Source organism: Narcine bancroftii, chromosome 3 (assembly GCF_036971445.1).
Source record: "Narcine bancroftii isolate sNarBan1 chromosome 3, sNarBan1.hap1, whole genome shotgun sequence".
NCBI lineage: Eukaryota > Metazoa > Chordata > Chondrichthyes > Torpediniformes > Narcinidae > Narcine > Narcine bancroftii.
The window spans coordinates 158,200,884-158,228,020 of record NC_091471.1 but is presented as its reverse complement, the minus strand read 5'-3'; the positions used below and the strand labels follow the sequence as shown (position 1 = coordinate 158,228,020).

Below are 27,137 nucleotides of genomic sequence, written 5' to 3'. Positions count from 1 at the left end.
GTTAGAGGGGAATGAAGAGGGGCAGGAGGCTGGCATGCAGGAACCATTTCACCGTGGAGTGGAGAGGTGAATGGCCGTGCTGGGCATTGGTTCACTCGGAGTCACACAGCACAGAAACAACTGTTTAACTCAGCAACTCTGTGCAGACACTAGTCCTACACTAATCACATCTCTTTATTCTCCCTACATGTCCATCAATTTCTATCCCCCCACCCCCAGCACCCAGGTAACATACCAACCTCAATATGATCACACGTTGGCTTCCTGCATTCCAGGATATATCTGTGCATTGTACCCACGTATACAACAATACATTCTTATCTCAACTCATTAACCCCCGCATCTTTGGGATGTGGGAGGAAACTGCAGCACCTGAGGGTCACCTGAAGAACGTGCAAATTCCACACAGGCAGTACCAGAAGTCTAGACTAAATCCGGGTCTCTGGAGCTGCGAGGCAGCAGCACTACCCACAGAAACACTCTGCCACTTAATTCCTCCCAGTTCTTTGTCTTTATACTTCAGATGGTTTCAAATGCAACAAAGCCCCAGATATCCGGCACCTATGGGGATTGGTAGATGCCGGATAATGTATTTTCCAGTTGTTTGAAACTTACTCTTACAATGCCGAACTAATACACTTCCATTAAGAATAAACAGTTTAAAAGACAACACTCAACCAACTTTACTTCCATAATATATAAACCTCAAAGTATTTTAAGTCAAAACACAATGCTGATGAAACTCAGCAGATCAAACCTTGTAGTTTCTATAGCAAAAATAAAGATACATAACCAATGTTTCAGGCTTGAGCCCTTCACCAAGGTAGGAAAATGTCTGTAGACATCCAAAGCATTTTACTTTATTTTCAGAAACTTTCTTTGAAAACATTTAACCGTCGCTACATCTGCAGCTTCTTCCCCTTCCATGGAGCCGCCCAAAGACGAACAATAACATTGTAGATAATTAAAACCCTCCTCCCCCAAATTTACAGATATAGCCTCTGACTGGGGCAACTCTAATTAAGTTTGCCGATGACACCAAGAGTGTGAAATGTAGAAGAAATCGAAAGTTTGCAGAGAGTCTTGGACAGCTTAGGAGAATGGGCAAAGAAATGGCGGATGAGATACAATGTTGAGAAATGTACAGTTGTGCATTTTGGTAGAGGAAATAAATGGTCAGATTAATATTTGGATGGTGAGAAAATTCAAACCTCAGAAGTACAAAAGGACTTGCGTGGGTCCTCGTGCAGGATAACCTGAAAACTGACTGACCGCTACGTTGGATCGGTGGTAAAGAATGCAATTGCTTTGTTGGCATTCGTTTCAAAGGCATTGCGTATAAAGATAAAGAGGAGTTGATGAGACTCTATGGGGCACTGCTGAGACCTCATTTGGAGTACTGTGTGCAATTTTGGGCCTCTTTTGGGCCTCATACCTTAGAAAGGATAAAGCAAGGTTGGAGAAGGTACAGAGGAGAAATTTCTTTAGCCAGAGGGTAGTGGATTTGTGAAATTCATGGCCACATGCAGCTGTGGAGGCCCAATCATTGGGGGGGGGAAGGGGAAATTGATTAATCAGGGTATCATGGGATTATGGGGACAAGGCCAGAACTTAGAACTAGATGCGAGAACAGTTTAGCTCATGGAGGTTTCACAGAACAGACTCGATGGACCAAATGGCCTGCTTCTGTTCCTTTTTCTTGTGACCCTTTAAGAGAGTCACCCCAAATGTGAGCAGCATCAACCAGCTCTTCATCCTGGGCGACACCATTGCTGTTTCACACAACTTTATTAAAACACCTGCTACAAGCAAAGCACAAACAAGGCACTCCACTGGCTGAATATTTGCTCCCATCTTCACCAAAGGTTTATGTGTTACTTCAGAGAACATTTATTTTATAATTTTCAACTTACATATTTTTTATCTATTAGTTCATTTTTATAATTTATTTTCCTCAATTTATTTGCCAGTCACTTGAATTCCAGACATCAGGGCTTTTACTGTAATTGAACAGAATTTCACGGCCTCCCTATTTACCACTGCAGTAAACCATGACCACCAGCCCCCCCTCATCTCCATCAGGTACACTGAACTCAAAATGGTCAACCAGTTTACCTACCTCGGCTGCACCATTTCATCTGATGCAAGGATCGACAACGAGATAGACAACAGACTCGCCAAGGCAAATAGCGCCTTTGGAAGACTACACAAAAGAGTCTGGAGAAACAACCACCTGAAGAAACACACAAAGATCAGCGTGTACAGAGCCGTTGTCATACCCACGCTCCTGTTCGGCTCCGAATCATGGGTCCTCTACCGGAATCACCAACGGTTCCTAGAACGCTTCCATCAGCGCTGTCTCCGCTCCATCCTCAACATTCATTGGAATGACTTCATCACCAACATCGAAGTACTCGAGCTGGCAGAGTCCGCAAGCATCGAATCCATGCTGCTGAAGACCCAACTGTGCTGGGTGGGTCACGTCTCCAAAAGGGAGGACCATTGCCTTCCCAAGATCGTGTTATATGGCGAGCTCTCCACTGGCCACTGAGACAGAGGTGCATCAAAGAAGAGGTACAAGGACTGTTTCAAGAAATCTCTTGGTGCCTGCCACATTGACCACCGCCAGTGGGCTGATATCGCCTCCAACCATGCATCTTGGTGCCTCACAGTTCGGCGGGCAGCAACCTCCTTTGAAGAAAACCGCAGAGCGCACCTCACTGACAAAAGACAAAGGAGGAAAAACCCAACACCCAACCCCAACCAACCAATTTTCCCTTGCAACCGCTGCAACCGTGCCTGCCTGTCCCACATCGGACTTGTCAGTCACCAACGAGCCTGCAGCAGACATGGACATACCCTTCCATAAATCTTCGTCCACGAAGCCAAGCCAAAGAAAGAAAAGAAAGAAACTGACAGAACTGGTTCCTTAAAAGTCAAGCAAGAAATTCTGTGGTAGTAGCAGCTGTCAGGCATACAGTAATCTGAAAATCACAGGCCTGGACCAGGGAAAACATCACTACAGTGTCTGAACGTGAGATCAGAATAGTCAATTCAAGGCATCACATTGCAAGCAAAATGCTGCTTCATCCAACTGCGTGCAGAAACTGGCAGGCATCTCCTCCCTAACATTCTACCACCCATAACCTTCCAGCTCCCCAACACTGCCAACCAAGCACCCCTCCAGTTTCAACCCCTCTCTAAAAATGTCTGCATCCCTCCCAACCTTCTCTCCTTCCCTCAACTCCTCAGTGTTCTCCCTTCCCCAAAGGCACACTGATCCTCATCTGTTCTCCTGCTTGTTCTCTCCCCCCATCCACTCTGGTCCACATCTTCTACCCCTTCTATTCCACCTGAGGGAGCTTTTATGCCAGAAGTGTAGGGTCATGGCTCACGGCTGGTCTGCTGCCAAGTGAAACCTCTAGTTCCAAGTCTGCCTCGGTCTGTCACCCTCTCTCTTTTCCTGCGAGTATCAGACATTCAGACCCAGTCTTTCTCACTTTCACTGTCCCTGACTACACACACACACCTATGTCTCTCTCTGACCCTCCTCTCTCCTTCATCCCCTCCTCATCTTCTTCTCTCCATCTCTCTCACAATCATCTCTCTTGCACACCTTCCCTCCCCCCCACTACTTTTCTCTGAGAGAAGGGAGCAGGTGAACTAGCCAAGTGTTAGCCTTTCACAATGAGAACCTTGTCTGACCAAAAGCACTTTTGATCTGAATAAAATCTTCAGCTGCCGCATTCACTGACTCAATTATGTAACATTAGCCAATGGGATTTAGGACTATTTTAATGATGGAATGTTCCTTTTAACCTGATTACTTTTAAATTAACAAACTATTAATTTCACTTGATGATTATATGAGATTACTATAACCCCCTCTCCCTTTTTTTAATCCCTTAAAGCGATCGCTAATTGTGTTTATGGTAGATCAGGCACATTTTGTCCAACTGGCCATCATTTTTCTGTTCTGGTGTATGCAAAGGCAAGAAGCTTATCAGTGAATTGTGACAATAAATTTTAATTGACATTCCTCAAATCCTTGAACGGGTTTCACTACATCTTTGCATTCCTGAAACCCTTTCTGCAACCTTATCATTTCTGACACGTGAATGAACGCTGTTGAAATGCTGTTATGCAGGTACCGCCAGTAAACATTTAATTCAGATGAACTCCATGCATCTTGCATGGGGTTGGGGGGAGTCATCCATGCCTCAGTGGGCTGCACTCAGACCTCCGAGTCAGGAGGTGTGGAGTCGACCCACTTCATAAACCTGTGCTTCAGAGGCTGGCAGTTTGCCACAGCACGGAAGCACCTGGGGCAGCAGATGCTCGACTCTGGAGCAAAAATAAAATCCAACTGCAGAAGGAACTCTGCAGGTCGAGCAGCATCCATGGAGGAGGGGGTGGGGAGGGTGGAAATGCATTGGGGCTGAGATTGGGGAAGCGAGAGAGCTAGGATAGAGAGAGATGTTAGGGTTAAAAGTGAGTGGAGCATAACGGACATGTGGAAACAGGTGGGGGGGGGGGGGAGCCCCAACAGGAGACAGGTGCAGGTGAGTGGTGAAAGCAGACCAAATAAATAGGGCAGATGGAACCAGATTGGGTGGGGGAGGGGTTAATGGCAGATAGAGGGTGAAAATAGGTGACATGGGGCTGAAGATGGGTCAGAATGGGTGGGGGGGGCAGAGAGCGAGGGGGCAGAGAGCGAGGGGGGCAGAGAGGGAGGGGGGCAGAGAGCGAGGGGGGTAGAGAGCGAGGGGGCAGAGAGCGAGTGGCAGAGAGCGAGGGGGCAGAGAGCGAGGGGGGCAGAGTGCGAGGGGGGCAGAGAGCGAGGGGGGCAGAGAGCGAGGGGGGCAGAGAGCGAGGGGGGCAGAGAGCGGGGGGGCAGAGAGCAGGGGGTAGAGAGCGAGTGGGCAGAGAGCGAGGGGGCAGAGAGCGAGGGGGCAGAGAGCGAGGGGGGCAGAGAGCGAGGGGGGCAGAGAGCGAGGGGGGCAGAGAGCGAGGGGGGCAGAGAGCGAGGGGGGCAGAGAGCGAGGGGGGCAGAGAGTCAGTGAGCATCATTGCATGGGATGGGTACTGCCTCACCAAAGACCCACAGGAAACTGAAGAGGGTTAACATGGCTCAGACCATCGCACCCTCTCTCCCCAATCTATATCTCCCACTGCCTTGGAAAAGCAACCAACATATTATAGAACAGTACATCACAGAACAGGCCCTTCAGCCCACTATGTTGTGTTGATCTATGTAAACTTACTTCGCAACAATATAACCCTTCCCTCTTTCACTGCCATAGCCCTCTGTTTTCTTATATCCGTGTGCCTGTCTAAAAAAAAAAGATCGTGTCCCTATTGTACCAGCCTCCACTTCCACCCCCATCAATGGATTCCAGGCAGCCACCACCACTCTGTGTAAAAAAGTCATATTAAAAAAGCTCATCCCAAATCAGTCACCCCTCCCCTCCTTCCAGGAAAAAGATTCATGAGTGTGAGATCAACACAGCACCAGATTCAAGGGCAGTTTATTTCCTGTGGTTACCAGGCTCCTGAATGAACCTCACATCTATAAAACTACATTGCCTTGTTCTTTCCCAACTGATCTCTCTCTATGTTGTGCTATGTATGAGATATCTACTGGCCTGCTTGAAAAACAACCTCTATCACTGATTCTTGGTGCATGTGGCATTAAATGTAAACTTGAAATCTCCCCAGGCCACCGCACACTCTCGAGTCACTTGTGTAACAACTGAGCTCGTGGCATGCAGGCTAGAGTAGGAAGATTTAGCCTATACTGCGCTGCCTTGGGAATATTCTGTTGTTGCTTCATCATCAAAAGGTGGAGCTGCTGTAACGGCAGAGCTGCCGCTGGTGTGGACCCACAGAGAGTGGGGAGCAGAGACCCAGTGCTCCCGCGGGGTCCATCCATCCAGACCAAATGACATCGGCTCCATACAGGCTTCATGTGACTTGTAAATGGAGTTGATGGTGGTTTTATTTAAAATTCCACAACTGCTGGGACTGTGCCCAAGATGGCGGCGCCTATGATTTGCAGTCTCGGGAAGCAGAGGACTGGCTCGGGGCACCAGAAAATCAGGGAGGCCACCCACCATCTGAGAAGGAGAAGCAGAGGAAACATCTCACAGGACGGTGATGACAGAGGGGTTCTGAACCACCCACACAGGCAGCGGACTGATGGTAACTCAAGTTGCGGAACCCAGGCAGGCTGTGGGCTGCTGGAGTCTCCGGTCAAGGGAGGCACCAGGCTGAGGACTGCTGAAGACTGGCTTGAAACTGGTTAAATGGATATCAGGTATCAGAACCAGGATGCGCGAGGGTACTGAGGGCACTGAAGGGTTCTTAATAGAGTCGGAGGTTCAGATCTGGAGTTCAGGTTGCTGCTAGTTTGGACTGGACTGTGTGGCTGCTGGAGTGATAGAGGCAAATCCATGGACCTGCGCTCGCTCATTCTCTGTCTCTCTCTCTGTCTCTCTCTCTGTCTCTCTCTCTCTCTCTGCTTGCTTTCTTTCTCTCTCTCTCTCTCTCTCTCTTTGCTTGCTCTCGCTCGCTCTCTCTGCTTGCTCTCGCTCGCTCTCTCTCTCTGCTTGCTCTCTCTCAGCTCTCTCTGCGCTCTCTCTCTCTCTCTCTCTCTGACTGTAAGAGGCACTTCAGGCAATTTATACCAATGGAGAATACGTCTGCCTTACACCAGACAAAGACAAATTTGTGTAATAGGACACAGTTTTCATTACATGACAATAAATTGAATTTTGAATCTTGAATCAAGTGACATCTATTCTATCTGCCGAGGGAGTTCTCTGCCATCATCCTCGTTGCTGTGTACATTTCATCCCAGGCTAACGTCAGGCTGGCAGTGGAGAGACTGCGCACAGTGATCAGCAGGCATGATGCCTTCCTGATCATTGTAGAGGACTTAAAATTGGCCAACCTGAAGAAGCAAATAGACTTGGGGGGTTAAAACCCTACTGTCTAATTGGGTCATGGATTACCTCACCTCCAGACCACAATCAGTGAAGATTGGTAAGAACTTCTTCTCTACAATCTTCATTAGTACTGAAGCACCACAGAGCTGTGTTCTTAGCCCCCTGCTCTACTTACTTTACACCTAGGACTGTGTAGCTCAGTACAACAATTACACCATCTACAAATTTGTCAACGATATCATGGCAGTGGGTTGTATAAAGGATGGGATGGGTCAGCATACAGGATGGAGATTGAAAACTTGGCTGAATGGTGCACCAACAATAACCTTGCACTCAATGCCACCAAAACTAAGGAGCTAGAGAAAGGAAACCCAGAGGTCAACAATCCAGTGATCATTGGGGGATCAGAGGTCAAGATGGTGAGCAAATGTAGGTTCTTGGGAGTCACTACCTCAGAAGATCTTTGCTGAACCCAACACACCAATGGTATTGTGAAGAAAGCACATCAGCTCCTCTACTCCCTCAGGAGTTTGTGAAGGTTTGTCATGACATCAGAAACCCTGGCAAATTTCTACAGAAGTGTGGAGGAAAGTGTGCTGCATCACAGTCTGGAATGTAAGCACCAATACTCCTGAGATTAAAGCCCTCCAAAATGTAGTGGACACAGCCTAAGGACATCACAGGCACTACTGAGTACATCTACAGGGAACACTGCCATTAGAGGGCAGCAGAAATCATCAAAGACCCTCACCAATCCAGCACACACTCTGTTCTCACTGCTGCCATCAGGATAAAGGTATAGGTGTCACAAGACTCACACCATCAGGTTCAGGAACAACTCCTACCCCTCCACCATCAGACTCCTCAACAACAAACTCAATCAGGGACTCATTTAAGGACTCTTACTTGTGCACTATGTTGATTTTATTTTTGTTTTCTCTGTCTTGTACAGTTTGTTTACAGTTCTTTCTTTGTTTACATGTTTACGCCTTGTACAGTTTATTTTTGCACTACCAATTAGTGGTAATTCTGCTGCACCAACAGGAAAAAGGAATCTCAGGGTTGTATGTGATGTCATGTGTGTATTCTGGCAATAAATCTGGAATCTGAACCTGATTCTGATCACAGGGTCTAAATCCTGGATCTTCCTCCTCAGTGCATTGGGAAGACCTTCACTAATGTTTAAGATAGTGGCTCACCCCCATCATTGCAAAGCTTACAGTTCGAGTGGCCCAGGTTCAACCCTGACTTGACGTGCTGTCTATGTGGGGATAACACTTTCTCCATGACCTTGTAGTTCCCTCGGGAGCTTGGTTTTCCTCCCAGAACCCGAACATCTACAGGCTCCTCCATTAACTCAATGCAGGATGATGTGAGAAAGGATAGGTTACTGGGAAATCAGTGGGGGAATGTGACCAATGGGATTGTTGGACAGCCAGCATGGAGTCAGTGGGCAGAATGGTCTCCTTTCAGAACAAGGAGTTTTAGGGAAAAAAAGGGCAGTAAGGTTTACATTGTGAAGTGGCAAAGAGTCTGCCCATTTGTACAGACACAGACAAGGCTGGAGGGAGCAGCAGCAGAGCAAATCACAATCCTGAGAGAACACAAGAGCTGGATGGACTCAGTGGGTCAGTGGAGAACAATGGACTGTCAACATTAAAGAACCTTGACAAAAGGCTCAAGCCTGAAACGTTGGTTATGTATCTTTGTCTTTGCGAGATAAAATACATTGTGACTTTCTCCAGCATTGTGTTTTTACTTTATGTCAACATTTCAAGTCATGACCTTTCATTGAGATTAGGGACCCCACCGGAGATCTTGACACCATCTCTCCCCACAGATGCTATCTGTCCTACTTAAACCCTCCAGCTTCTTGTTATTTGCCTCTGAAGGAGAGTCTTCTCCAAGGGAGGGTGGGGATTTTCATTACTCATGGTGATGGAGGGCCAGCTTTCTCCTGCTGAAACCATCAGAGAGCTGAAGAGTCTTTCACAGGGCTATTGGTCCATTTCTCCTTCACCTGAAAAGGACTCCAGCAATGTCAATCACACCGTGCCTCTGCCACCCTCCCCACCTCACTTCCAGAGAAGGCGGTCTGCTTCATTTCTGCTCCCACAGGTAAACGGTGCTTTGAGATGGAGCATGTGAATACAGAGTGGATGAACTTTGGCAAAGGATTTACAAAGCCCAAACTAATTATAACTGCAGCCCAGTCTCACAGATCTGAGGATTAAAATGTGCTGCTCTCTCCATTCGTCAGGCTGGGTTCCATTGTGAACTCATCAAGTTAATGAGGCCATGATGACCCATGAATTTTGTGCACGTTATGTAAAATCCTTATTAAACGCATGTGAAAGCTTTTCCCATTCTCAGCACAGCTATTGTGCTTTGCAAATCCAAAGATTGGTCCACACTGCAGTTCTCCCTGCTATGGGAGGGCATGAAAAGCTGTGAACATGCCATCACATACACTGTCCCCTCCCCTCCTTCTGCACTTCCTGCTGCCTCGGTAAAGCAGCCAACATATTAAAAGACTCTTCCCACTCCGGCCACACTCTCTTCAACCCCCTTCCCATGGCCAAGAAGATTAATGAGTGTGCAATCACTCACCACCAGATTCTCCCCTCCCACTTGTACCACTTGTTCGCCTATGTGCCTCCCTTTCCCTCCCCCCTCCCCCTTCTTATTCAGACATTTGTCTGAGGTTCAGCACTCCTGAAGAAGCACTCAGGTCCAAATGTCAACTACCGTTTACTTCACTTGGATGTTGTGGGACCGGTGAGTTTCTCCAGCACTTTTTTATACTGCACTTGACCCCCATTCTCTGCAGACTTCATCAGATGCAAGGAAAGCTGCCATCCTGCTGTCATCAGATTCGTGAATGAACCTCACATTCATAATATAATATTGCTTTTGTTCCTTTCTAACTGATTTCTCTCTGGAAATCTACTTTTACTGCTGGACTGCATATGGGCTGACCACCTGAACTGCTCACAAAATGAACTTTCCCCCTGTACCTTGGTATAGGTGACAAGAAAAAATTGACTGAAAAAGATTTAGAAGGATGATCTTGCATCAGAGGGAAGCAGCTGGGGCTCATGCTCCGCAAGGCAGAGGTTGGAGTGGGTGACCTGATGGAGATGAGACAGGATTAGGAAAAGACAGCAGGGCCGAGCCAGTTAAATTTCCACCTCTGCAAGACCAGAGCTGGCAGCAAACACAGTCTGATGCTTTCATATAAATCCACTGGTGAAATGAACAGAATTGCATGGAGAGAAGGTGAAACATACGCCCACAGCAGTGGTTTCTCTCAAAGGCCCACTGAGTCTGTGCTAGATCACTAAGAAATCCCTCTCCCTGACTCCCTTTTCCAATAACTGATTCTATCTGAATGCTCCTCGCTCACCCACACCAGGGGTGGTTTACAGCAGCTAATGAACCCATCCACCTGCACAGCTTTGGAGTGTGGGAAGAGACTGGAGAAGAGGAAGCTCTTTTAGCAGCTGCCTTCTCCTGCCCTTACAGCGCCACTGTCAAATACCAACAAAGGTTCCAAAGGTATGTGGGTTGACTGTTTGATTGGCTGCTGGCACACTGTCCATCATGTGGGGGCAAGTGGTAGAATTGATTAGAAGGTGGGGGGGGGGGGGAATAAAGTTGAATTAGTGACCAGGTGGTTGATGGATTTAATGGGCAAAGGGCCATTTTCTGTGCTATGAGCCCATGACTCTAACAATTGCCCAGGTTCCTGTATCCAGTGAACCTTCAGCCTGGAGATGAAATAGAAAGAGTGCAGTGGAGATTCATCTAGATTCTGCTGGGACTCGAGGGAGAAGTTGGCTCTTTATACTCTGGATTGTATGAGGCTGAGGGGTGACATGACAGAGGTTTATAAATTCCCAAGGGGCATGGATAAAGTGAGAGCTCACAGTGCAGATCATTCTAGACCAGAGGGCATAGGTTTAAGGTGAAAGGAAAGAGATTTAAGAGGGACCTGATGGGCAACCTTTTCACTCCAAGGGTGATCCATATCATTTGGGGTGACACTGTTGGCATAGCAATGTCTTTACAGCGCTAGCGTTCTTGACCAGGGATCGAATCCTCCACTGTCTGTAAGGAGTTTGTACATTCTCCCCGTGTCTATGTGGGTTTTCCCCAGTGGCACCAGCTTCCGCCCACCGTTTGAAACGTACCGGGGGTGTAGGTTATTGGGTGTAAATTGGGCAGCACAGACTCATGGGCCGAATTGGCCTGTTACTGTGCTGTATGTCTAAATGTTTTTTAAATTAAAATATCTGTAACGAGCTGCCAGAGGAAGCTGTAGAAATGAGTACAATTACAATGTTCAAAAGTCATTGGACAGATTTATGGATAAGAAGGATTTGAAAGGAGATGGACCAAATACAGAAAAATGGGACTAACCCAGAATGTCAACTTGTTTGGCATGGACGAGTTGAGTCAAAGGGCCTATTCCAATGAAAGGCCTCCCAGTGCACCCCCTTCTGACACGATGGTTTAGTGACAGGGTCCTTTCAGGTGCTGTTAACCCCTCTGCCATACATATGCATCAGAAGGGTCGCCACAAAGATAAGCTCCCTGCCCTCCCATCTATGTTCCAGTTAGTACAGCACTCACAGAGGGGTTTAAACAGGCTCCCACTCGCTTGGTCTTCATTGTTTTCTGTGTCAGAGCGGTCAGAGGCTTCGGCTGCCCTATCTCGCTCCTTGTTCTTCTCCTTTTGCCCAACTCCTCGCCTCCGATGTCGCCTTCTCCTCCGGTAGCTCTTCGGGACATGAACTCCAATATAAACAGTGTGATGTCCTGTAAGGCAATACACAGAGTTAACTTCCACCCTCACCATCTGTGTGGTGGTAGGATTCACCTTTCACACTCTGCTTTCACACAACATTGAACATGGAAGAGAAACTCAGCAATAGAAGGGACAACTCAACTCTGGGGTCCTCTCCCCATTTTAATTGATCAGCATCAATTTGATCCCAATTCCCCACTTCTTAACCTAATAACAATTGACCAATCAAATAAGCAGAAGATGCTGGAAATACTCAGAAGGTTAGTCAGCTTGAGAGAGCGAGAATTCATGTTTCAAGATGATCATCAGATCTCTTTCATTTTGTTTTGTAAAAATCCTTCAACCTCACTTTTGAACTTTCTGTCTAACTCTGACCCCAGTGATCTCTGGGTGGTAGTTCTTTGACCCCAGTGGTAACTCTGGCCCCAGTGGTCTCTGGGTGGTAATTCTGACCCCAGTGGTAACTCTGGCCCCAGTGGTCTCTGGGTGGTAGTTCTGTATTCCCACTAGATGGAGGGGAGGGCAGCTAAGCTCTAGGTTCTGCCTCTACATCTCATTCCCCAACAAGGAAATGATTTCTCACGAATGACAGCCTCAAATACCTCTCATGACCTTTAACGCCTCAATGAGGGTCACTTCTTCAATTCAACAAATGCTTGTCAATGCAAGTTGTTCTCAAACAATGGCCCTTATTCTGAGGCATGTGCCCTTGGACGAGACAATGCCACGGGGCAGAGGTGGAATTCTACTCATCACAGCCCCTTGTGTCCCATTTTGGTAAACTCTAGGCCTTCACACACTGGACGAGCTATTTATTCCAAGGAAACACAAGGAATGAAAATACTGAAAAAAAGAGTCTCAGCAGGTCCAAGAGTTCCAGGGATCCATCCAGTGGACCTTCTCAGATCTGTCTCCAAGGTAGATAAACCCTCCCTCAACAAGGATACCAAAGTTGCCCACATCACTCCAGGGATGATCTTGCTATTTTGTTTTTAAAAAATTTTAAACTGTTGATTCTAGAAATCTGAAATAAAAATAAGAAACATTGGAACTATTCAGCAGGTCTGACAAAGGATTATTTCTACTTGGAACTATTTGTACTGGTGACCTCAGGCCTGTGATTGGAATAATGTGGGTTCCCAGCATGTTCTTTATACTCGGTGTATCTTCCTGTAATTAGCCCATATAAAAGGTAAAAAGGTAAAGGTTCCATTACTGTCACATAATTACTACATTTACAATATAATATACATGAAATTATTTAACTTTTGTTCACTGTAAGGCAGACAGAGAGTCACCACTTGTCCAGCATCCCTCACAGAAACCTACAGCATCTAGTGTTCCTAAGTGGTATCCTCTCCAAGTACTGACCAGGCCTAAGCCTGCTTAGCTTCCACTGAATGGGCTGAATGGCCTCTTTTTAATAATACATGAGCAGAAAGAACAGGCAGGGAACTCCCATGTCTTCCAGTCACAGGCCCAAGATAAACAGCCAAAATACCAACGAGTTCCTGAGTCACACGCACTCCAGACAATGCTAAAAATATCGTAATGTCAACTGGCAGGCTAATCCAGGGTTAGAAGTGGGATTGAATCCATTATCCTTCGCTACAGCAGGTGTTTGAGTGATGAGGTCTGAGGTGCGGGAGGAGAAGCAATTGCAGGAAAAGCTTGCGCCTGTGTCTCCTGGGGCAATGAAGACGTGACGGGCTCCTCAGGTGTGAGGGTTGCACCGAAGCCGGTCTCTGCAGACGGCACAAAGTCTTTGGGCAGTCAGCAAACAGGAAATTAAGGGCCTGAGCCATGGTTCCTGACCTCATTCATTGAGGGTCATTACACCATTTGGCCCTTCAAGACACTCTACTATTCGAAATATGGCTGATACATTTTTTCCTTTCAACCCCATTATCCGGCCTTCTCCCCATAACTTTTGATGCCCTTACTAGTAAGGAATCATTTTAAAACTAGCCAACGATTTGACTTCCACTGCCTTCAAGGGGAATATGCAAACTCTACTCAGATAGCATCGGAGGTTGGGATCAAACCTGGGTCTCTAGCACTGTGAAATAGTAGTTCTACACACTGCACAACTATGCTGCCCTGTTTCTCAACCGTTCTCTCCCACCCTACCACAAATTATCACTCTTCCCCTCCCCCTTCCTCAGCCTTTCACTTCCTCAAAGTCTGTTACAACATTAACTCCTTTTCCAACAAAGGCTTTTTAACTTTGATAGCTCTCTCTCTCTCTCTCTCTTGCTCACTGTGGAGCATTTCCAGCACTTGTGCCTTTCAAACATAGAATGTAGAATTCTACAGCACAGTGTTGTACCAACCTAATAACCTATTCCAACACTGCCTAGTAGTTCCCTGCGTCATAACCCATTTTCCTCAGTTCCATGTCCCTATCTAATCATCTCTTAAAAGATCCTATTGTACCTGCCCTTACCTTTAAACAGTGCCCACCACCCACCCCCCCCCCCCATTCTACATTTTACCTCAAGAGGAAACACGTTCTCTATATTTGTTCTGATTTGAGAAGCTGGAGGGATTCAACAGGTCAGACAGCATCCATAGTGAGAAATTATCAGCCAACACTTCAAGACAAAAAAGGCTCTTGACCCAAAACGTCGACATCCTTTCTCTCCACAGATGCTGTCTGACCCGTTGAGTCCCTCCAGCTTCTCATTGTTTGCTCAGGGTTCCTGCACCTGCACTTGGCTTTCTCTAAACACTTGGTTTCAATGGCCAGAGTACCATCAGTACAGGCTCCGACAGGATTCGCCTGTGCTTCTCCTGCTTCCCTTCCCTCCACCTGATCTGAGTGCTTACCCAACCTTCAGAATTCCTGATGTAGGGCTCAGACCCAGAATGCCCTGTTGCTTTCCATGGATGCTGTCTGGCCTGCAGAATTCCTCCAGTAGCTTTGTGCATTAACACATGCTGAGAGTTCAGAAGGGATGTAAGATAGGTGACGAGTGAGCATGAGAAATGACTAGCAGTAAATATAAAAATGGAATCTAAAGACATTCTTTAGACATTCTGTGGGGTGATTAAGTACTACAACAGAAATTTAGAGTAGAGTGAGGAGTCTACATGAGCGCGTTATATTGGTCTTCGCCATGGGCCATGAGGCTTCTGTTGGTGGAAGTCTGGATGGGTTAAAAATCAGTGGAGATCGTGGAAAGGCCATCTGTAACAATGTCGACTCACCAACAGGATTGAGAGATGGGAGGCCATGGTCAATCATCTCCAGGTTCCAGGTCCAATAATGCTCATTCTTTCATGAAGAGGGGCAAGGATTAATGCTGTAACTGGGAACTTCAGTTCTGGGGACAATTCCAGAAACAATAATTGGGGCAGAATTAACACTCACTTGGAGAAGAGGGGATGAATTAGAGAATTGTGAAAAGAAATGTGTCCAGCAAATGACAGTTTTAGAATGGTAACAGAGTGCATAAAATAAAGGAAATGCAATTGATGCAAAAACAGGAAATCGTCGCAGAGAAAGAATTTTCACATAAAATGGAAGTACACAGTGTAATTTCCTTGAGGTTGATATGAAGTCCACTGGATTTCTCAATAAGTATTCATAGTTTAGAATTTTTAGTTCATAATTTGATTTCCAAAATCTACAGTTCAATGAAGTTCCAAGAAGGTATGTACTGGTGGAATGCCAGAAAGGTGGCAGATAGAGTTTAATGTTGAGAAATGTGAACGGTTACACTCTGGTTGGAAGAATGAAATGTAGCAACATAGACAGAGAGCAGGTTCTCTAACAGTACAAAAGGTGCGAGCTGAGACACAAAAGACTGCAGGCGCTGCAGACATCTATGTGAGGCACTACCTCAAGAAAGACCCCCATCACCCTGGACACAACTTCTTCCACAACTTCTTCTCACTGCAACCCTTGGGTAGAAGGTGATGAAGCCTGAAGATGAGTGCTTCTAGGTTCAAGAACAGTTTCTTTCCAGCAGCAAACAAACACTTGACCACCCCCCCCCCCCCACCCATCCGTTACACTAAGCAGGGACTGCTCCAACATGACAAAGGTTCTGACCATTGCCAAGTAACTTTTTTAAAATCTTACACTAGAGTAACTGAATAGTTATTATTTATTTATTTTGTATTCATTGTCACTTTAATTCAACTTATGTACAACTAGTGTAGTTGTATGAAGTAATGTACAGCTGCAGCAAGTAAAAATGTTGATGCATGTGTACATTGCACAATATTCAGTATATGACAATAAACTCATTGTTGCTATCATTAAGGAATACATCTATCAATCACATAATCTGATGTACAAGTCGCATGTGCTTGCTTTGAGGAACTGCCTAACTGCCTAAACAATAATGGTGGAGAAGCTGCTGGTACTGACCCGTGGAGGGGGGGGGGGGGGGGGTGGGGGGGTGAATGGAGTCACAGCACTCCCGCAGGATCAAACCACCCAGTCCAACTGCCGCCAGCTCCGTACAGGCTTTAAATGGCCTATAAATGGAGCAAAAAGTAGATTTATTTTAAAATACTGCAACTGTTGGGTGTGCACCCAAGATGGCAGCACCTATGGTCGATAGCAGCCATGCGGGGTAGCAGACTCCAAAAAAGTAGACTACTAGCACAAGGCACCAGAAGGCGGGAGAGCACCACCCTCCCCCACTTGAGGCAGAGAAGCAGAGAAGATGACACATGGGACGGTGACCATGGCAGTGGCTCTGTGGCTGAAGAGCAGACAGGCGGCAGGCTATTGGTAACTCGAGTCAAGGAATCAATGCAGGCTGTGGGTGACTGCGATCAAGGGATTCACTCTGCGCTGTGAATTGCTGGAAATTGGCTCAAGACTGGCTGAAGGGATACCAGAATTGGGATGCGACAGGGTGCCTAGGGCACTGAAAGATTCCTAATCATGTCCAAGGTTCGGATCTGGAGCCTTACGGCAGTCGAAAACAAACGTTGTGTAATATTGCATGGTCTTTATTACGTGACAATAAATTGAATCTTTTCTTTCTCTACTACCGATATTGCTTGATCTGCTGAGGTCCCCCAGTGGATTGTTTGTTGTTCCAGATTTCAGCATCTACATTCTCTCCAGAACCTTGGGTAAATTGGTCAGAGGTCAGCACTCAGTTCTGGGCCTCACTGATCAAAGGCAGTACTAAAAAGATCAGGTGCACAAAACCAAAGATTAAATTGAGGGGTTTCAAGCAGTTGGAAAAGCAGAACAGACTGGTGAGGATTTCTCCAATAATGGTGTCTGTGAGAGAGTCGAACATGGAAAGATCTATGGAAGGGTTACATTGGATGAATGCAGGAAAGTTGTTCCCATTTTTATGGAACAGCTGGAACTAGAGCTCATGGATGGAAGATTGATGCCAAGATGGGAATTCAGGAGAAGCTGCTTTTCTCTAAGTGGGGAGGGAATGTGAATGGACGTTCAGGGGAAGAAGGGAGAGAGGAATGGGAAGATGACAGGAGAGAGGCAGAGGGTTGAGATGTGGGAGCTGATATAGCTTTTTCTATACTGTAATTTATATTTCATAGGTATCACATATGACATTGAATCCTACCACTGACTACAAACAGGTGCCAAGGTTATGCACATAACAACATAAGAAACAGAAGCAGGAGACGGCCATCCAGCCCATCAAGCCTACTCTGCCATTCAACAAGATCTCAGCAGATCTGGCCATGGACTCAGCTCCCACTATCTTCCCTGTTCCCTTTAATTTCACTATTATTCAACAATTGTGGTGTACTGACACTCCAGTGATTACATAATAATGCACGGGGGTAAATGCACATCCCAAAACATTGACAACACTGTTCCAAAAAGCCAACCCGACAGTAAATCTCCAAGGAAAAGGATAACCACATATCCAGAAACGGGATTGGGATTTCAGTAATAAAATCTTCAACCAAGTAATGACAACCCTTAAAATCATTCGTCCTGTGCTCACTGAGTCCAATTACCCAGGGTGGTGACATCACAAATTCAAACTCTCATGTTGCTCATAAGTCCCTCATAAAACTCACATATTATCTATGCAATCCATTTCAGTCACCTATACCCCTCCCTGTCACTGTACACCCCCCCCAGTCACCTACACCCTTTCCTGTCACTATACCCTCTCCCCCCCCCTCCCCAAGTTCCCTATACCCCTCTTTATCCCTGTAACCTCTTTCGGTCCCATGCACTTCTCACTGTCTCTGAATCTGCTCCGATCCCCTTAACCCCTCACTGTCTCTGTAACACCTCCCCCCCAACTCCTGTCCACTGCACCCCTCCCTGTCTCCTGTCTCTGTAACACCTCCCCCAACTCCTGTCCACTATGCCCCTCCCTGTCTCTGTAACACCCTCGGATCCCTACATCCCTCCTTATCACAGTAGCCCCTGCCATCACCTGGACCCCTTCATATCCCAGTAACCTCCTCCCATCCCCTTCACCCCTCCCTGTCTCTTAAGCCCTCCGGTTCCTTACACCCTATCCTGTAACCCACTTCAGTCCTGAGATCCTTCCCTATTGCTGTTACCCCTCTTCAGTCCCTACACCCCTCCTATCTCTAATCCCCTACATCTCTCTCTATCTCTACAACCCCCTCCAGTTCCCTACACCCCTCAATAAAACCCTTCTGGCTCCTTACACCCTATTTCAGTAACTTTCTGGTCCCCTACACCCTCCATATCTTTGTAAACCACTCTGGTCCTGACACCCCTCCCTCTCTCCATTTAAATGGGACCAGAGTAGTACATTCTTCACTCAGGAGGTTGGAACATGGAATAAGCTGTCAGAGGAGGTGGTAGAAACAGGACAATTATAGCACTTAAAAGATATTTGGACAGGAACATACATAGAAAAGGTTTTGATACCGGCCAAATTCAGGCAAATGAAACTAGCTTGAGTCTTTGTGGGCATGGGTGAGTGTTTTTAAGGCCTGTCTCCACGCTGTTTGATTATACTTTAGAAAGGCAGTGTACACTCACTGCCTCACTGAAGGCCAGGCCTCACCATCTGGGCGTAACTCTATAAACTAAAACCTTCAAAAGGCAGCAGCTCTGCCCCCAATTGCAGCTGACATCAGACACATGTAGAAAGGAAATTGGTTCCACATACCCTCGACTTCCTCTGCATCGCAGACGTGCTTGATGAAGGAGGCTCCTGTGTCCAACACTGCCTCATCTTCCATCCTGTAGTAATAGAAAAGAAAGAAGGATTGCTCGCATTTTTCCTGGGGTGTGCTGTTTGCATTGTAAGTGGACTTAGGGTCGAGCATTGTATGAGCCCTGCTTCATCATGTCCAGCCACAGTGATTCAGGACATTGAAGACCCTGCCCTTCAAAGGACCGCTGCCTTGCAAGGTTTAAGCAAGTTAATCCGAGGCAGTCTGGCCCACTTAAGCCAGATTGAGTTTGATGTACTGAGATGTGACATGGTTTTACTGCTAAACACACGTGTAGCTCCAGAGAGCCACAATATGCAGGGAGAGAAACACCACGCAATGTGACCGAGCAGACCCATAATAGTGGACGTGCAGATGTGTGGGAGGGGACAAGATGGGGATCTGATTGCACTGAAAGTTTACCTAAGAAATAGGAGCAGGAGTTGGCCATCTGGCCCATCAAGCTTGTTCCACCATTCAACAATGGTGATAGGCTTAACTCCACCTATCTACCTTTTACCCATATTCCTTAATTCCCCGACTATGTAAAAAAAGTTTGATCTGATCAAACGATTGCAGTTCTTCTTGTGTCAGCCTTGCACATGTCTGACTCAGGAGAGGTCATAGAACACTGGAGAATAACCAATATTGTTCAAGAAGGGCAGAAGGTGTACTCCAGGAGATTATTGGGGGTGGGGGGGGACATTATTGGAGAGAGTTGGGGAGAGGAATTTGCTCATTTATGGAAAGGGATGAATTTATTTTGGGATAGGCTTTGTGTAGGTAAGGTCATGGCTCACAGTTCTGATTGATTTTTAGAGGAGGTAAACAAGAAAACCTGCAGATGCTGGGGTCTAGTGCAGTACACAAGGTGCTGGAGAATCTCAGCAGGTCATGCAGCATCTATAGGAAGCAAAAGGCAGTTGATGTTTCGAGCCTAAGTCCTTCGTCACGAATGATTAACACACTGCTGATGAAGGTGTGCTCCAATACCAATATCCGCACCAACACTGTCATCTTTCCTTGCACGAGGATAATTGAATATTTAATATCTATCTTATGTACTTGTGGTCTCTTTTAGTTTCATTCAATTGGATTACTATTGTATATTTTTCGCTGTTTGCCTGTAGCAAGTAAGAATTTTGGTGCATATGTACATTGTACAATGTGTGTGACAATAAAGCCGTGATTGTTATTATTAGAAATAATAGGAGCTCAAGATGAGAACCCAATTGTTATCTCAAGAGCAGTCAAACTCCTACATTTGGGAGAGGACACCTCAGATCACCATGCCTTCCAATCTCTCCAGCTCTCCCCATTGCAACTAGTTCTCCCCATGGTAACTCAATGATGTTTGGGTAAATGCCCCCAACTATCACATATGGATAGAGTCAACAAGCCCAATAAACTCTGGACAAAATGAGTTCCTCCAGTGGCTTGCATTTTAGCTCCAGATTCCAGAATCTGTTCTTGCTTGTGCCTCCAAAGTCTGGAGGCTAGTTTCTTTGAATATTATTCTGTCGAGAGATCACTAAACACATTTGCAACAAGTTCTATTGCAATATCTGCCATTCTCTGAAGCAACATCAATGTTACTTGCACTTAATGGAGAATTATGAGTCATGTTGCAAAGAGAGCAGCAATTAATACAGGAACCCAAAAGCTAGCAGGTTTCCTGTGCCTAGATTTGCTCATTCTGGTTATTCATATTCTTGTAATTTTTGGCACACAATATTGCATATGATGCGATGGCGATAACAGAATCTTGGCTCAGAAAGTAGCAGAACTGGGCGTTAAATACTCCTGGAAACAAATTGGAAAGAAAGGAGAGGGTTAGGGAATGTTGATTGGAGTGAATATTACAGTGCTAGAGAAACGATGGAACGAAGAGATCCCCACAATGCTGTGCTGACCTATATAAACTTATTCCATCCTTCCCTATCTTGCATTCATAACTCTATTTTTCTTGCATTGATGTGCCTATCTAGAAGTATTTTAAATGCTCCTATGGCATCAGCCTCCACCATCAATTCTGGCAATGCATTCCAGGCACTCATCACTCTCTGTGTAAAAAAAAACGTTCCTCTGACACTTTTCTTAAACTTTCCTATGCTCACCTTAAACCGAGATCTTCTGATATTTGCTATTATCACCCCAGGAAAAAGGTACTAGCTGTCCATCCTATTTAAGCCCCTCATAATCTTATACACCTCTATTAAGTCATTTCTCATCCTTCGACTCTCCAAAGAGACAAGGTTAAAATCTATCAACCTTTCCTCATAATACATGTTCTCCCATCCAGGCAACAGCCTGGTAAATCTCCTCTGCACTCACCCTAAAGCTCCCACAGTCTTCCTATAATGAGGCAACCAGAGCTGAGCATTACTCTATTGGGTATATTCTATGGGTCATGGGGTGGGAGAGGATTTTGCACACTTTGTCAGAATAATTTCCGAGGGCAGTGTGATTCTTGTCCAATGAGGAAAGAGACATTGGTGGAGCAGGTCCTGGGGAATGAGGAGAATCGATTCCAAGTTTGGGCTGGGGAGCTTGCAGGTGAGAGTGATCATAACACTACAAGCTTTTGGTTAGCTATAGAAAAAGATAAATCCAAAAGTAATTAATTGGAAGGAATTTCCACAGGGTTAGAGCAGATCTAACCCTGTGGAAAACAGGCAAATTGGAAGCCAAGATGGTAGCAAATCTGGAACAAGCAGATACAGAGTAGGAGTGGGATGGGAAATATGTCAGGTGAGGGGAAGCTCAGGGTCATGCCTGTTGACTGAGCACAGTTGTTCTGTAGAGTGACCACCATATTTCTCCAGCTGAATACAGTATAGCAGGCCAGGAGAAATCAACCACAGATGACTCTGTGCAGACACAGACATGACTTATTCCCTGAGTATTCCCAGTGTTATACATGGATTGCATTACCACGATCAAATTCAAGTTTATTTTCACATGTACCAAAGTGCAGTGATAAAGTTTGTTTTGTACACAATTCAACATCTCATAGATATTAGAACAACTAAAATGCAATACAGCTGCAAAATTACAGAGAGAAATCAGTTAGCAAGCAATAAAGGCAATGTAATTTTACTAATGAGAGGTTCATTCAAGAGTCTGATAATGGTGGGAAACTGTCCTTGAATCTGGTAATGCATTATCTCACACTCATGAATCCTCTTCCTGACGAGCGGGGGATGAAGAAGAGTGTGTAGCTGAGGTGGGATGAGTCTGTTAATATGTTGACTGCTTTTCCAACGCAGTGGGAGATAGATGGAGGGAGGGGGATAGGGAATATGTGATGGAGTTGATGGAGGGGAAGGGGGATTATATAATGATCCAACCCATGTTGACAACCCTCTGTAGTTTCATACGATCTTGAGAGGAGCAGTTCCCATCCCATCCCCGACAGGATGCTTTCAGTGAGGCACCTGTAGAAGTTGCTGAGGGATTCATGTGAATTCTATCCATTAAAAAAGATGAAGCACATGGCATAAACAGGGCACTGGGTGGAGGTAGATTCAGTTGTGGCTTTCAAGAGGCAATCAGATTGATATAAGGTGAAGAAATCTTTCCAAAGGTTCAGAGAAGGGCTGGGGTCAGGTGCAGCAAGTGGACAGCTGGTATAGACACTGAGAACATGTACACAAAGGTGACTGAATAACAAATGAGAAAGTTGCTGTGAACAATTGTTTCTCAAACCAGAGGAAAGTGTGAATAGTGCTGCCCCAGGGAGGGGTTTTAGGAACACAGAGTATTCTAACCTTGTGCAGGCCCTTCAGCTCACGATGTTGCGCCAATCGATATAAACTTACTCAACAATCTAAATCTTCTCTACCTCACACCCATAACCCTCAATTTTCCATCCATTCAGATGCCTGTTATAGAATCTTTTAAATGTCCCTATTGCACCAGCCTCCACCAGCAACCCTGGCAATGCATTCCATGCACCCACAACTGTGTAATTTTTTTTAACCTGACGTCTCCCCTAAATTTTCCTCCCCTCACCTTGCACAGATGTCCTCTGCTATTGGCTACTGTTGCCTGAGAAAACAAAAGATGTTGGCTGTCCACCACATCTATGCCTCTCATAATCTTGTAGACCTCTATTCAATCATCTCTCATCCTTATTTTGCTGGGCCATCTGCTTTTATTTATCGATATTAACAACCTGAACTTGGAGTTGATACCAAATGATTACAATTTCCCAATGACTTCAAACTTCACAGGGCTGTGAATTGTAAAGAGGATAATGTAGCCGGATATAAAGTGGCTCTTAGAATGGACAGATGTTGATAAGAATGAGCTAATGGATTTTGGTCAAAAGCATGAGGAGAGATGAGATAAAATAGCAGATACTATTTGAAAAAGGGAGCAGGAGAAGAGAGACTATGTGTGCTCACATCATTGAAAGTGCAAGAGCACATTGAGAGATCAGTTAAAAAGCCATACTCAATTATCAATAGTAGAATAGATTATACAAGCAGAGAACTCATGCTGAACCTTTACAAAACACTGATCTAGCCTCAATTCCGGGATGTATGAGAGGCATGAGAAAGGGTTCTGACATGAGAAATGAGAACAGTTCCTCGGATGAGGGGCTACAGTTAGAAGGATAGATTGGGGTGTTTCCTTTGAAAAGAAGGTGGAGGCAGATTTACAGGAAATGATGAGGAGTGTGGATAGTGTACAGTGTGAGGCTGTCAGCATGCGTGGAAGGGTCAAACAAAGTACAAAGTACTGGAGAACTTCAGCAGGTCAGGGGGCATCTGTAGAAGCAAGGGAATGGTTGAGACCCTGTATCAGGATGAGGAGTGCAAAGGGGAGATGGGCAGCATAGAGGGGTGAGAGGAGGTGATGAGGCAAAAGCTGGCAGGTGAGGGGGGGAAATGATAAATCCAGGTGGCAAAAGGGAGAGTGGGAAGCAGGATCTGTTGGATGATGGGAAAGAAAAAGGGGGCAGATAAGGAGAGATATCAGAACAAAGAAAAGGGTCAAGAGGCAACAGGGTTAAAATAAAGAGGAAGAGAATTCAGAGTGACAGAGGAAAAGCATCTTTCTTCCATGTTTTGAATAAGGAATGAACTGGCTGCAGATATGGTGGGGCAGGTTCTATGGTGGACTTCAAGGTGGAATGTACTGAGGAGAAGTTTGCAAGGGTTCAGAGAAGTGCAGAGATACAGTGGAAGGGTGGAGAGCTAGTGTATGCAGTCACCCTGTAAGCTGCAAACATTCTTGTAATTGCCACTCCCTCCATGGTAGCAGAGTGGCCAGGAGCCCTTGCACCTGAAATGTCTTATCAGATAAACCCTTTTCTGTGGGTTCACATGTCCCTCACCAAAAAGCTGTGGCAAGAAATCAAAGGAAAGCTTGTTCTTCTCTTCAAAAAGCCAAAGGTTCTACTTGGTTTCAACATCACCCAAAGACTGACCTCCTGAGGTTGGTGAGCAAAGCTTGTCACAAGCATGTGACGAACACAAGAGCTGAGGCCATCATTCAACTTTCTCCTGCTGTCTCAGGAAAGCTGCTAACACACTAAAGGATCTGTACCACCCCGTTCAGACTCTCTTTTCTACCCCCACCCACCTTACCGGGAGGGAGAAGACACAGGAGTTTGAAAACTTGATCCAAAGACAATTTAAAGACTCTTAAATGGACCTTTTATCATCAGTAAGATATGCCACTGTTCTGTTTCCCCCACACTCTGCACAATCTGTGTAATGCCACACCATGCACTCTGTTACTCACTGTTACACCACACCATGCACTTTGTTTTTAATATGACACTACCTTCTCTACTTAAGATGCATTGACTTTTCTAGATAGCATGCAAAACAAAGGTCTTCACTGTATCCTAGTACAGGTGGTGGTAAACAATTCAATTTAAAGAGAGGTGGAAGATCATTGCTTTGTGTCACCTTCAATAATATTAATGTCCAGGTAGTCACAAGGTCCTGCTGGGGGAGATATGAAATCATGGCCCATGACAAAATGAATACAGATAATAATTCTTTTAAAGTAGCATCACAGATAGATGGAGGTTTTGGCACATTGGCCTTCAAAAATCAAAGTATTGCATACAAGAGTTGGGAAAATATGGTGAAGTCGTATAAGACATTGGTGCCAGGACTTGAGGAACTGAGTTATGGGAAATGTTGAATAGGTTAAGACTTTATTCCCTGGAGCGTCATGGTTCCACTGAGGTTGGGTAAGAAAAGAATGAGAGGACGTGGGTTAAGGATAAAAGGTAAACTGTTTAAGGGGAACATTAGGAGGACCTTATTTACTCAGAGGGCGATGAGAGTGTGGAACACAGTGCCAATGGAGGTGGTGGATGTGTGGGTTCGATTTCGGCACTTAAGAAATATTTGTATAGGTACAAAGATGGGAGGTGTAAGAAAGGCTATGGTCTGGGTGCAGGTCAATGCGACTAGGTAGAGTAATAGCTCAGCCCAGACTAGATGTAGTGAAGGGCCTGTTTCTGTGCTGTAATGTTCTATGGATCTAATGTGCCTAGGGCTTTAGCCACTGGCTGTAGGTAAACCTCACCATCTCCCCCACAGTTCCTTTGTCGAGGCCTTCACACCACTTTCTCACCCTCTTGTTTGCAGCAGCGCTCCCTAGTCACTCCATCAGAACCCTTTGATAAAGGCAGGTATCTGACATACACATCCACCCATTGTGAAACATTTTAACCTCTCCCACCCTCTGCAAGATGGAGGGGATGGGGGAGTCACGCAGTAACCTGGGTAACAATCTCCCTTGGCTCAGGCCACTGTATGTGGGAATTTTCAGTGCCAAGCAGCGGTTTCCAGCCACCTGGGCTCCAGAGCAGCTGGCCAATGCCTCAGTCCATGGCAAAATGTGTCGGTAACTCTTCCTATCTCTCACTTGTCCCTCTTCATTTACTCTGATATATGCGTGTCTCTGCTCGGTATGTGTTTGTCACTGTTTCTTGCACACTTTTAATTTTGCCCTCTGAGTCTCTTTCTAGCTATGTCTGTCTCAGAGTCTGTTTCTCTCTTGCTGGTTCACTTTTTTTCTCTTTCTCTCTCTCTCTGAGCCTCTCTTTCTCCTTGTCTCTCTCTCTCCCCAACACCATCTCTCTCCTCTCTCGGTCTCACATCAATCTCCTTTCCCCCCTCCGTCTCTCTGGAACTAACTAGAGAAAGCTATAGAATCAGGTACAATTATGACTGTCAAGGGACTTATGGTCAGATATATGGATTCAAAGTTTATGGACCAAATTCAAGAAAATGGGACTTGCCTAGTCTTGGTCAGCATGGATAAGTGGGCTGAAGGGCCTGTTCCTTGTGGTATGACTGATTTACTCACACAAAATTCAAGATATTTTTTAATGTCATCTAATAAAACAGAAAATGTAATTTACACAAAATTTCCTTTAATTTCTCTGAGACAGAGTGTCACCATTAATAGTGATCGGCACCCCTTCCAGTAAGAGAAAGAGAATCATTTCAAAATCACTGAGTGTCCGTGGATTCACCCACAGCCTCTGCAGCCACACAGTTTCTGGTTTAAACCATCGGCAGTCCAAGCTCTAGATCCACACCTCCAACGTGATTAGGAAACCTTCAGCACCCCAGACCCTTTGGGAGTCCTTGCCCTCAGCACCCTTATGAATCACAGTTCCAATATCATGTTCGCATGAGCCAGGCTCCAGCAGCCCATTGTCCACGCAGGTCTCCTGACTGCGCCGCCAGCAGTTCACAGCCTTTGTGGGTCCTTTGACCACAAGTCGCCAGCAGCCTGTGATGGTCCTTCAGCCATTGAATCTCTTGCTGTATGATCATCTATGCTTCTTCTCCTCAAGGGTGTTTCTCCCATATCTGGTGCCCTGAGCCAGTCTGCTGCTCCCCTGGAGTGTGCAACCCCTCAAGGCCGCTGCCAGCACAGGTGCCGCCATCTTGGGAACACCCTACAGTTGCAGGATTTTAAATAAAAACACTTTCATCTCCTTTAACAGACCATTTAAAGCCTGTATGGAACTGTCTGGAATGGGACCAGGCGGTTGGACGCTGCAGAAGAGCACTGTGTTTCTGCTCCCCACTCACTCTGGGTCCGCATCAGTAATGGTGCTGTCATGACTGCAACTCCGGTAGCACCGCTATTTTATAACAGACGCAGAAAACAGGTGTGTGAGTGTGCAAGTCCTGTCCTCCTTAGCACCTCTGTGGAATGGAATACTCCCTCTCTTTACA

The 27,137-nt window shown here is 45.8% G+C and overlaps 1 protein-coding gene across 8 annotated transcripts in view; it reads right to left on the bottom strand.

Moving 5' to 3' along the window:
• LOC138757761 (electrogenic sodium bicarbonate cotransporter 1-like) overlaps positions 1–27,137 on the bottom strand; it is a 148,290-nt gene that overhangs the window by 114,561 nt on the left and 6,592 nt on the right. For 7 of the 8 annotated variants that reach the window (XM_069925588.1, XM_069925585.1, XM_069925589.1 and 4 more), the window contains exons 2-3: positions 18,867–18,940; positions 11,583–11,768 (exon numbers count right to left, since the gene is read on the bottom strand). In XM_069925588.1, coding sequence (XP_069781689.1) covers positions 11,583–11,768; positions 18,867–18,939 — 259 coding nt within the window. In that variant the 5' untranslated portion in view covers position 18,940. Of the gene's footprint in view, positions 1–11,582; positions 11,769–14,967; positions 15,175–18,866; positions 18,941–27,137 lie in introns of those variants that run through there. The other variant, XM_069925590.1, reaches the window with a different exon arrangement.